General features: G+C 40.1%; 1 protein-coding gene across 4 annotated transcripts in view; it reads right to left on the bottom strand.

The window, feature by feature from the left end:
• Positions 1-8,371: 8,371 nt before the first annotated feature.
• Rap1gds1 (Rap1 GTPase-GDP dissociation stimulator 1) overlaps positions 8,372-12,443 on the bottom strand; it is a 142,861-nt gene continuing 138,789 nt past the window's right edge. For all 4 annotated transcript variants that reach the window (XM_059266345.1, XM_059266344.1, XM_059266343.1 and 1 more), the window contains one exon: positions 8,372-8,864. In XM_059266345.1, coding sequence (XP_059122328.1) covers positions 8,737-8,864 — 128 coding nt within the window. In that variant the 3' untranslated portion in view covers positions 8,372-8,736. The remainder of the gene's footprint in view (positions 8,865-12,443) is intronic.

Genomic DNA, 12,443 nt, shown 5'->3' on the forward strand with positions numbered 1-12,443 from the left:
CTCCCTCCAATTCACCCCCCATTCCCATCTCCTCCAAGGCAAAGTCTCCCCTTGGGAGTCAGTCCAGCCTGGTAGACTCAATTGAGGCAGGTCCAGTCCCCTCCTCCTTACACCAAGGCTGAACCAAGTGTCCCAGCATAGGCCTCAGGCTCCAAAAAGCCAGCCCATGCACCAAGAACAGGTCCCAGCTCCACTGTCTAGGGGCCTCCCAAACAATTCAAGCTAATCAACTGTCCCACTTATCCAGAGGACCCAGTCCAGTTCCATGGGGGCTCCTCAGCCATTGGTTCATAGTTCACGTATTTCCACTAGTTTGGCTATTTGTCCCTGTGCTTTTTCCAATCATGGTCTCAATATCTCTCGCTCGTATAGTCCCTCCTCTCTCTTGATTGGACTCTTGGAGCTCCACCTGGGGCTCGGCCGTGAATCTCTGCATCTGCTTCCATCAGACACTGAATGAGAGTTCTATCATGACAGCCAGGGTGTTCGGCCATCCCATCACTAGAGCAGGTCAGCTTAGGCACTCTCTTGAACATTGCCAGTAGTCTACAGTGGAGGTATCTTTGTGGATTTCTGGGGACCTCTCTAGCACTCTGCTTCTTCCTATTCCCCTGGGGTCTTCATTCATCATGGTATCTCCCTCCCCGTTCTCCTACTCTGCTCTAAGGACCTCAACATAGATCCAGTTATTCAGAACCTGATAGAAGAGAAAGTAGGAAGTAGTCTTGAACGCATTGGCACCGGAGATCACTTCCTAAATATAACACCAGTAGCACAGACACTGAGAGAAACAATCAATGGGACCTCTTGAAAATGAGAAGCTTTTGCAGGGCAAAGTACATGGTCAATAAGACAAAAAGACAGCCTACAGAATGGGAAAAGATCTTCACCAACCCCACATCTGACAGAGGGCTGATATCCAGAATATATAAAGAACTCAAGAAATTAGACCTCAAAATGCCCAACAGTCCAATTAAAAAATGGGCTATAGAGCTAAACAGAGAATTCTCAACAGAAGAATCTCAAATGACCGAAAGACATTAGGGAATTGCTCAACATCCCTAATCATCAGGAAAATGCAAATCCAAAACGACTCTGAGATACCATCTTACACCTGTCAGAATGGTAAGATCAAAAACACTGAAGACAGCTTATGCTGGAGAGGATGTGGAGCAAGGGGAACACTCCTACCTTGTTGGTGGGAATGCAAACTTGTACAACCACTTTGAAAATCAATATGGCGCTTTTTAGAAAATTGGGAATCAATCTCCCTCAAGACCCAGCTATACCACTCTTGGGCATATACCCAAGGAATGCTCAATCATACCACAAGGACACATGCTCAACTATGTTCATAGCAGCATTATTTGTAATAGCCAGAACCTGGAAACAACCTAGATGCCCTTCAACTGAAAAATGGATAAATAAAATGTGGTACATGTACACAATGGAGTACTACTCAGCAGAGAAAAACAATGACATCATGAGGTTTGCAGGCAAATGGATGGAACTAAGTGTTTATTACATTTATTGACTTGCATATGTTGAACCATTCCTGCATGTCAGGGATAAAGCTAACTTGGTCACAGTGGCTACTCTTTTTGATGTAAGTTTCTATGCTGTTTGTAAGTATTTTACTGAGAATTTTTGAGTCTATGTTTATCAGAAATATTGGCCTGTAGTTTTCCTTTTTTATTGTCATGACTGTTTTGGTATTAGAGTGATACTGGTTTCATAGGAGTTTGGGAGTGGTCCACCTGTTTCTACTTTTTTGAATAGTTTTAAGAAGGATTGGCTGAAGATGTTTGAAAGTCTGATAGAATTCTGCTATGAACCCATCTGGCCCTGAATTTTCTCTCTCTCTCTCTCTCTCTCTCTCTCTCTCTCTCTCTCTCTCTCTTTTTAAGGCAGAAGGCTTTTTATTACTTTTTCAATCTCATTTGTTACAGTTTGCTTAGGATATTGACTTCTTGGTTTAATTATGGTAATTTGATTGAATCTAGATATTCATCCATTTCTTTTAGGTTTTCCAACTAAATGGAGCATATTCTTAAGAGCATTCCTTATAATATTCTGAAATTCTTTGCTGTCTGATGTAATGTTTCTCTGTTCATTTCTGATTCTGTTAATTTGGGTCTTCTCCCTCTTTTGGTTAGTTGAGATAAAGATCTGTCAATCTTTATCTTTTTAAAGAACTTGCTCTTACAGGATTTTTCATATAGTTTTCATTGTTTCTAGTTCATTAATTTCTGTACTGGCTAGTTTCATGTTAACTTGACATAAGCTAAAGTCATCAGATGGGAGGGAACCTCAATTAAGAAAATTCCTGTATAAGACTGGGCTGTAGACAAGTTGGTAGGACATTTTCTTACTGATTGATGAGGGAGGGCCCTGTCCATTGTGGGTGGTGCCATCCCTGGGCTGGATGTCTTGAGTTCTATAGGAAAGCAGGCTGAGCAAACCATAGGGAGCAAGCCTGTAAGCAGCACTCCTCCATAGCTTCTGCATTAGCTCCTGCCTCCAGATTCCTGCTCTATTTGATTTCCTTTCCTAACTTCCTTATTATAAACTGTGATATGGGAACACATGCCAGATATACCCAAGTTGCTTTGGTCATGGTGTTTCATTGCAGAAATAGAAGAATTAAGACAACTTCTCTGATTTTTATTAATTTGCAGTCAACGGGGTTTGGATTTGGTTTGTTCTTGTTCTTCCAAATTTTTGAGTTGCATCATTCAGTCATTCATTTGTGCTCTTTCTGATTTGTAATAAAGTCACTTAGAGCTATAAATTTCCCTCACAGGACTATTTTTGATGTGTCCCAGAGATTTTGTTTTCATTTTCATTTAGTCTCAGGACTTTTTTTCCCCCCCTTGACTACTTCTTTGACCCATTCACCATTTAGCAACGAGTTGTTTCAACTCCATGAGTTTGTGTACTTACTAGAGATTTGCTTGGTGTCAGTTTTAAGTTTTACTATATTGTTGTCAAATAGGATACAGGGAAGTATTTCAGCCTTTTTGAATTTGTAAAGATTTGTTTTGTGTCCTAGGACCTGGGCTGTTTTAGATAAGCTCCAGAGCACTGCTGAGTAGAATGTGTATTGTTTGGTGTTTGAGTGGAATATTCTGTAGATAAGTCCTTTGATGGATGATGTCAATTAATTCAGATGTTTTTGGTCCAAATGACCCATCTATTAAAACAAGTGGAGTTTTGAAATCACCTGCTTTAATGGGTTGATATTAATCTGTGTCTTTAAATCCAGTAGTAGAATTTTTTATGAAATTTCACACCCCAGAGTTTGGCACATGTATGTTTAGAATAGTAAAGTATTCTTGATTCTTTCCTCATTTAGAATGAAGTATCCCTCTTTATCTCTTCTGATTAGTTTTAGTTTGTCTTTTTTTGTCAGATATTAGGATAGTGATACCTGCTTGCTTCCTGGTCCTATTTGATTGGAGTGCTTTGTCTGTCCTTTTAAGGCTTTACTTATTTTTGAAGCTAAAGTATGTTTCTTGTAGACAACAGATAGATGGATTTTGTTTCTTGATCCATTCAGGTAGCCTGTATCTTTTGATCGGAGAATTGAGGCCACTGACACTTAATTATTGAAATATGTGCATTAATTGTGGTCATGCTGATTTTTATCATTGATACTTGTATTTTAATTATGGCTTCATATTTCTTTTCACAGTCTGTTGGCTATATTCATCCCTCTCTTCAACAGAAAAATATTCCTTCCTGTATTTTCTTCAGGTTTGGTTTGTTGTATATAAAATTTTTTAGGCTGTTTATAGTGTGGAAAGTTTTTCTCCTTCAAATATGGCAGATAGTTGTTCTGGGCATATTGTCCTAGGATGGCCATCTTGACCTTTTAGGACTTGGAATGCACTGTTTGAGGCTCTTCTTCTGGCTTTCAAAGTTTCCCCTGAGAAATCATTTCGCTGTTCTGCTAAGTTTTCCTTTCTATGGGACTTGAATTTTTTCTATTGCAGTTTTCAGTACACTTTCTTTGTTCTGCATACTTAAATGTTTTAACTATGATATGCTCTGGGAAATTTCTTTTCTGGTCTTGTCTATTTAGTGCTCAGTGTGCTTTTTAAAATTTCCTTGGGAATGACTTTCCATAGTTTGGGAAAGTTTTCTTCTTGTTGAAGATCAGGTCTATGTCATTTGATTTGGGGTTCTTCTCTCTCAGTTATGCTTGTAACTCAAAGGTTTGGTCTTTTCATGATGTCCCACACTTCCTGTATGTTCCTGTGTTTTAAAAATCATATTCTTTGGTTTCTATCCTTCACTTCAACTCCTGATATTCTATTTTCGTTTGATCCATTCTACTCATAAGGCTTTGGGTTTTCTAGTCAGGTTATTCAATTTTGTCTTCATTTCAGTTGAATCCTCGTCAGTGTTTCCATCTCCTGACTGAATTCTGTTCTCAAGTCCTAGAATGTCCTTGTCATTTCCATCAGCCTGTTTGTATCTTCTTGGGCATCACTCAGGTATTTATTCTCCTTAATTTCATTGAGTTGTTTGTGTCTTCTTAAAATTCCTTGAATTCTTTGAAGTTAGTTTATGATTATTCTTTTAAATTGTTTCCTGGGTTCATCCAGGTATTTCTCACTGGCAAACATTTCTACAGGATAGGTAGTTTTTAGAGAGGAGATACCAGGTTTCATATTGTTTGTATTATTTGCAATGATATCTGGGCATGTGGACTTTTTTATGCTAACACTGACAGAGCAGGTTGGGGCAGAAGAAAGGATGTGCAGGTGGGTTGGGCCTACAGGTTGGAAGGTGGGATGAAATTAGATGGACAGAGAAGACTGGTCTGGTGTATAGGATGTTTGCACCAGTCCAAGCCTGGAGTGTGGGGTAGATCTGATGAGTGTACCAGCTTGATTCTCTGGTTTGCTTACAAAGTGGGAGGCTCTGCATGCCTCTTAGGCAAGTGTGGCAACACCAGTCAGGAGGAAAGGTAGGGATTGAGGGAGTAAGGGCCAGAGAATGCAGGACTGCTTGGTGTACATTTGGTCTACTGAAGACTTGATCTGGAATACAAAATAGATTGTCAACATAAATGTTCTTATCTGAAATCGTGAACAGCATGATGTATATTGTCTATGTTAGGAGTGTTGGATTAAAATCTCTGTGCTCTGGATAGAACGAAAACATGGCTTTATAAAAAGCTTTTTAAATTTTTATTTATTTACTTATTTTTAGGACAGTTTTACTATGTAGTCCTGGATGGCTTGGAACTCATTATGTAGACCAGGCTGGTCTCAAATTCACAGAGACTACATGCCTCTGCTTTCTTAGTGTTGGGATTAAAGGTATGTACCACCATGCTCAGCTCTCAGCTATGTTTTAAAATTATTTTAGCAGGGTAACATGCAGAAGCCTAAGAGTAGTTTGGTCCATAGTATATTTTATCCATCTTTATCTTGAATCTCTAAAGTTCTGTCTCAAAATTCTGAGGACCATTAAGTTTTCCATGCTGAAGAGAAAATAAGGTGAGTTTTAAGTAATTTGGCCATGGTCCTATAGTCAGTATGTGACGAAGTATCCAAAGGCCAAGTAGTTTACATTATTACACTTTAAAATTTGTATTATTGTGTATGCTTGATGTGTGTGCAGGAGTGTAGAGCATGCATGTGAAGGACAGAGGACAACTTTTCGAAGTTGGTTCTCTCCTCCTGTGGGTTTCAGGGATCAAACTCAGGCTGTTAAGCTTGTGTGGCAAGTGCTTCTACCCACTGAGGCATTTTGCCAGCCCTATATTACGCTTTTAAAGTATAGCAACCACAACATTCCAGTTAGATATGCCTAGACAACATACACTTATATACACTACATGGAATGTTTCTGTCTCTATGTGTATATGTAAATTTATGAGATCACATGATTGTATAAAAAATGATTTACATTCCTAGTTGCATTTAAGAGGCTTCATCCAAAACATCACTGCAATGTTATGGTTACCTTGAGTTGAGTGGCGGTCTATCTTATTGATTGTACAAACTGGATACAAGCTAGATACAAACAGTGATGCTCACCTATATAAGTGTCTTAACCACCTACACATCTTCAGCCCATATGTTCAGCAGAATTTGAATAGCCTAGTTTCCTTTGAATTCTTTATATACAGGTTTTCTCAGACCTTTACACTAATGCCTGCAGGTAGCTATAGTCCATTCCCAACAGGTAATCATTTTAGAACTTTAAAATTTTGTTACACATCTCTATTCACATCATAGTATACACAAAATATAGTTCCAAGGAAAACCCTGGATTCTGGAATAGTGTTTATCAGATTTGCTTTGAATGCAAGGTTACAGAATGGAAAGGTGGTCAGAGGACTCCAAGCTTCTGGTGGGGCCAAGGGGAAGAAGGGACATTCTTGGCTTTGTGGTGCTATTCCTCCTACTGCTCCTTTAAAATGCACTCTGGGGTAGCAAAGTAATTTTTTTTTTTTGGTTTTTCGAGACAGGGTTTCTCTGTGTAGCTTTGCGCCTTTCCTGGAACTCACTTGGTAGCCCAGGCTGGCCTCGAACTCACAGAGATCCGCCTGGCTCTGCCTCCCGAGTGCTGGGATTAAAGGCGTGCGCCACCACCGCCCGGCGTAGCAAAGTAATTTAACGTTAGCCCCTGAAGCTGAGCTTCATTAGCTGGAGATGAAGGATTATTATCTGGTCTTCATTCTCCCAACTGCCTGAGCTTAGCAATGAATTTCCTAATTAGTTGGCCTTTGTAGTTAAGTGCACAGTCTTCCTGGAGAAGTGGACTGCACTTGGTTTTGCTGGCACTAGGGGCTCTATGAGTTTAAAATGACTGTTGGCAGCTGAGCCACATGGTTCCATTTCTCAAGTCTGTGACCTTGGGATGTTTCTGAGGTTTTTTTTTTTTCCCTATAATTCCTTTCAATAAGAATGCAATCTATAAGTGTTTTCTTTTTAAAGCTCTGGAAGTAGCACTCTCCAAGTCTCATCATCTATCTGGAATTTTTTTTTGTCAGCAACACACTTAGTACCAATTATGAGTAAACCCTGTTCTTGGATGTGAAAGTATAGACAACATACACAAAGAAACCAAGTAATACTGTAGTTTCATATACTGTTTATTTATTAAGTTATTAATATGGACAGAATTCTGCAACATTAGCCCACATATCCAGCCCAGGAGAAAGACGTTAAAGAGCTCATTCCTACAAGAAGTGTAGCACAAGCGCTCACAACAGTTCCCTTATTGGGACATCAGAGGGAATTGTCAGTCAAGTTTTTACTTACATGAAGTAAATCTTCCTTGAATTTAAAAGTGTGAAAACCAAAGTCCGATTTAGATAATGCAGAGATACGTGTATCTCCTGTTGGGGAGGAAGGAGCTGTCCCCTCTCGCTGCCCTCCAGTCCTGTGAAGGAGCCCCCACCCTCCCTTGTATATCAGCAGGGGTCAATCGGGTGCAAGAAGGCAGGTCACAGGGAGTCCTGATTAATTTATAAAGACTGTGTGTCAAAGCTCTAAAGACTCACTTGGTGGTGGTTAGTGGCAGTGACGAGCACACTACATTTTGCCAAGGTTCCTTACACCGAGTCCCGGCTTGCAGCCTGTGAGATTACCATGGTTCTCAGCGGGAAAATGCAAGCGAGGAACTCTTAACAGTGACTGCTATGAGGCCATCTGCAGAATGTACCGGACTGGCTACTATGGCTTTTAAAACTGGCCTTCCTTCCTTTAGCGTAGACAAGCTTACATCTTCATGTATCCTCTTCTATCCACCTAGAATTAGCACAATAGTTAAAAGGAGTATGAAAGATGGAACTCCTTGCTTTCAGCCTGAAAGATGAAAAACAAGGGTGGGAGTGGGGGGTCCTCCACCGAACAAGCTGTACTCAGTTTTCCTCAGTTGAAACAAATGGCAAGTAAGTTTTATTAGAGACATGTGTGGGACAACGCTAGTTCACTGATGGAAGGCCTAGATGTAACTACACACAAATCAGAATGTAAAATACAGGCAAGACCCAAAGTGGTCCAGTATGTTAGGGTTTCTTTATCCCCTCTGTCCCGATCACACTGAAAACCACGTTTCAGCACTGGGCCTTGGTACCACTGTCCGTTAAAGTCGGAGGGAGACACCTAAGGAAGCTTTGCCACGTTGTTTGGCAAATTGCCCATACAGTTCAGAAAAAGGAGAAACCGTAGGGGAAGAGAGAGAGTACTGAATCTATTCAACTCCAGGCACAAGGGGCCTGACATTAGTAGAAGACTAATGAATGAGCAGTCATACAGTTTTGATCACTGTGCTTCCCAAGCACCAAAACCTATGGTGGTACTTTTACTGTTCAGTCTCATCTTTAAATAAGCTAGACAGATCCTGCTGCATTCTTTGTTTCTAATTTACCAGTACATTATTATGTAGCTTACTGCATGTGAAGAGCAAGTCAGCATGTAGTACCAAGTTTACATCATCATAGGGCTACAACATGCACATTCTACTTAATGTAGCTCAAGCATCAGGGATACAGGATAACAGTTATGGGTGGAGACTTGTTTGGACGGTCGTGTTCACATTAACTATGGGTTGAGAAATCTTATTAGGCAGGTACCTATAGAGTTCTTCAGTTGGTACTGGAACATTACACGCATGCACAAGTGATGTAGAGGATGGAGCGGAAGAAGCAGCTGGATGGAGAACAGAGGGGTAGTCAGCTGGGGTGATGCCTTGTGCCAGGAGGGGCTGTCCTCAGCTTTCCACTGTAAGTCTCTGCTCCGTGAGAGAGGCCTGTTGGGCAACACTTTTGTTCTCATGACTTCGAAGTTTGGATACAACGTCTAGAAAGGCCAAATCCTGCACTTCCTTGTATAGAGATTCTGGAAGAGAGAAGAAACCGCTCATGTTTCCGCTGTATTGTTCTAATCGCACTGTGTAACCTTCTCTAAACATACACCTGATGACTGGACTAGACAGAGCTATAAAGCCAGGAATAACTCAGGTAAGAGTCCAACAGTACCTAGCAAGGTCTTTTTTAGGAGTGCACTGTCATGTCATTTATAAAGATTTATATTAGGTTCTGCAGTCGGAAGCTGTTCAGGGTAATAAGCTGTAATTAATATAGCTCACTGTATAATCTCAACATCTAGTAATCCCACCAGCAATTCAAACAAAAAGCTAAATAGTTTATTTAAAAACCTGTTAAATTTTGTGATAAGTGAAGTTTTTACTTTATATACTTTGAATAAAATTTGCAAAACTCACCTCCTTGTTAGATTTTTGTTCCTAGCCTTTTCTGACCTTTTTGGCTCATTAAGCCTTAACTGTAAGAAAGTTTAGGACTCCCAGGATTATTGAGGACCTGCTATTGGGAAGAATGGGGTCTAAATATGTTCAATATAATCAATACTCTGCAACTGAAATTTATATTATTATTTATTTTTAATTTTTATTTAAACCACAAGCTTATACCGCAGGGCATGAATTGTGTTCGGAGGACACTGTGTGGGAGTGGATTCCCCGTCAACCATGTGGATCCCAAGAACTATGCTCAGGCTTCGGTGGCAGGCAAGTACCTTTAACTGAGGGGGCATCTCCTTGATTCCTGGTGTATTAATTTTGGTATGTTCACACACCACAACTAATCTTTTAGTAGAAACAGGAGAAATCCATCCTAAAGTCACATTGAATATTTTTTTCTCTTTCTTGTTTTGAGACAGGTCTCTCTACATAGCCCTGGATGTCCTGGAACTCACTATGCAGACCAGGCTGGCCTCAACTCACAGAAATCCACCTGTCTCAGCCTCCTGAGGGCTGGGATTAAAGGCATGGGCCACCATACCTGGAAAGTCAAAAGAATCTTAAATAGGGAGCTGGAGAAATGGCTTAGAGGTTAAGAGCACTGGCTGTTCTTCCAGAGGTCCTGAGTTTAATTCCTAGCAACCACATGATGGTTTATAACCATCTGTAATGAAATCTGGTGCCCTCTTCTGGCCTGCAGGGATATATGCAGGCAGAACACTGTATGCATAATAAATAAATATTAAAAAAAATCTTAAATAGACTTCAGGTTTACAAAATAATCTTGAAAAAGAACAAAGTAGAAGTGTCTTCCATTTCTTGACTTTAATGCAGTTCTGTTACAGAGGCAGACACAGAGCAACAGAATAGAAAGAGACCAGAAATAAATCCTCACATTTGATTTGATAAGGGGCCCAAGATTGGCTAGGAAAGGGCAAGGCTTTTCAACAAATGGTGGTGAGAAAACTGGATTGTCATATATAAAAGAATGAAGTTGATGCCTGTCCTACACACAAACTCACCATGGAGCAATAATCTCAAACTTAGATTTTATTCTCGGATACAGCAACACAAAGAGAAATGAACTAATGGTATTTCATCAAAGTAAGAAGCTTTTATACATCAAAGAGCATTATCAACAGAACTAAAAGATAACCAACAGAAGGGGAATATTTATTTAAAAGATTTATTTATTAGGCATACAGTGTTCTGCCTGCATATATTCCTGCACACCAGAAGAGGGCACCAGGTCTCATTATGGATGGTTGTGAGCCATTATGTGGTTGCTGGGAATTTAACTCAGGACCTCTGGAAGAGCAGCTAGTGCTCTTAACCACTGAGCCATCTCTCCAGCTCCCGGAACAGGGAATATTTATAAATCACATCTGACAAAGGATAACGTCAGAACACATGGAAGGAACCATACAAATCAACATGTCAAACAACTTTCAATGTACACAGGAAAAGATTCCCAGCATCACTGATGACTACAGAAGGCAGATCAAAACAATCACCTCACATTCACTGAGTGGTGATTACTTAGTTGGGATGCTGAGAACTGGAACCCATATGCATTACTGGCAGAAATATTACGCAGTCAAACCCTTTGGAAAACAGCACTGCAGCTGCTCCTCAAAAACAGGAGCAGATTTATCATAAGATCCCAGTTTCCATCTCTTTGTATATTCCCCAAAGAACTGAAAGCGGGGCCTGAAGAGTGATTTTTATACCAGTGTTAAGTGGCTTTATCCCAATAAGACAAATGCCCATCAAGGAGGGAATGCTGGGGGATGTCTTTCTGTATGCTGTGAATATGTGTGGGTCCCACTGGATAATAAATAAAGCTGCACTGGCATATGGCAGGGCAGGACAATGTTAGGGAACACATTCAAACTGAAGACAAGATGAAAGGTGGAGTGAAGGAGACTCCAGCTGCCGCTGAAGGAGCAATAAGAGGCCAGCAGACCGGTGACGCCATGGCCATGTGGCAACATATAGATTAATAGAAATGGGTTAAGTTATAAGAGCTGGCTACCAAGAAGCCTGACCCATAGGCCATACAGTTTGTAAGTAATATAAGCCTCTGTGTGTTTACTTGGGACCGAGCAGCTGTGGGACCAGGTGGGACACAGGAAAACTTCCAACTACAGAGGGAATAAATGTCATATACACACACAACAGAACATCACTTACCATTTAGAACAAATATGTTATTATTCAACTTATATGACATGCCTAGAATTAATAATACTACTAATGAAAAGAATACAGAACTGCAGCAGGAAGATGTAAAGAGATAGGAACAACTGGGAGTTACTGCTTAGTAGATATAGGATCAGTTTCGGAGGATGGCAAACAGCCTGGAGACAGATGGTGGTGGTCAGGAAGCAAAGTGACCACACTTCCTGCCACTGAACACTGAAAAATGGCTAGTATGGTAAAGCTATGTTTACATATTCTATTACAATTAAACTGTCTCAACAGAAAGCTATGAATGTGCTTCAAACAACTGGACAAAACACCCCAGGAAGAAAGCAGAAGACAAAAGCAGCCAATGGGATTTCAGCACTAAGGTAACTTTCAGAAAACTAACCAAAATAAAACTTAATACATTTAATACTGGAATAAAAGGATCTGCGGAAATAAGTGCTAAACTTTAAGATGAGACATCATAAATTACTGTTTGAACAACAGATAAAGCGCCAGGAGCCTATAGGAATATGACTGAAGATCTCACATCTGCTCCATCAGAGACCTTGAACAAGAAGGAAAACAGGACAGAGCTTTAAAGAGAATCTCAGGAAATAATGGTTAAAGACTCTCCCAATTTAGTAAGAGACATGAACTCATATAGATTCTAAAATCCGAACAAACTTCCAACAGGATAAACCCAAATCGGTGCTTCAAGACACATTTTACAATTGAGAAAAAGGAAAGCTAGAAACACTGGATAGAGGAAACAAACAGAACACAGCGGATTTCTCATTAGAAACTGCCATGTATAGATGGAATGAACAAAGAATCAGTTGACTATAGACAATTATGAATGAAGGGGTTAATAAAACATTCTTAAATGAGGGAAAGTTGAATTTGTTGCTAGGCGATAACTTAGAATGGCTGGGGGTAGTTATCTCAAAAAGCGCCGGCAGAGCAGACTG

The sequence above is a fragment of the Peromyscus eremicus genome, chromosome 6, assembly GCF_949786415.1.
Source record: "Peromyscus eremicus chromosome 6, PerEre_H2_v1, whole genome shotgun sequence".
Taxonomy (NCBI): domain Eukaryota; kingdom Metazoa; phylum Chordata; class Mammalia; order Rodentia; family Cricetidae; genus Peromyscus; species Peromyscus eremicus.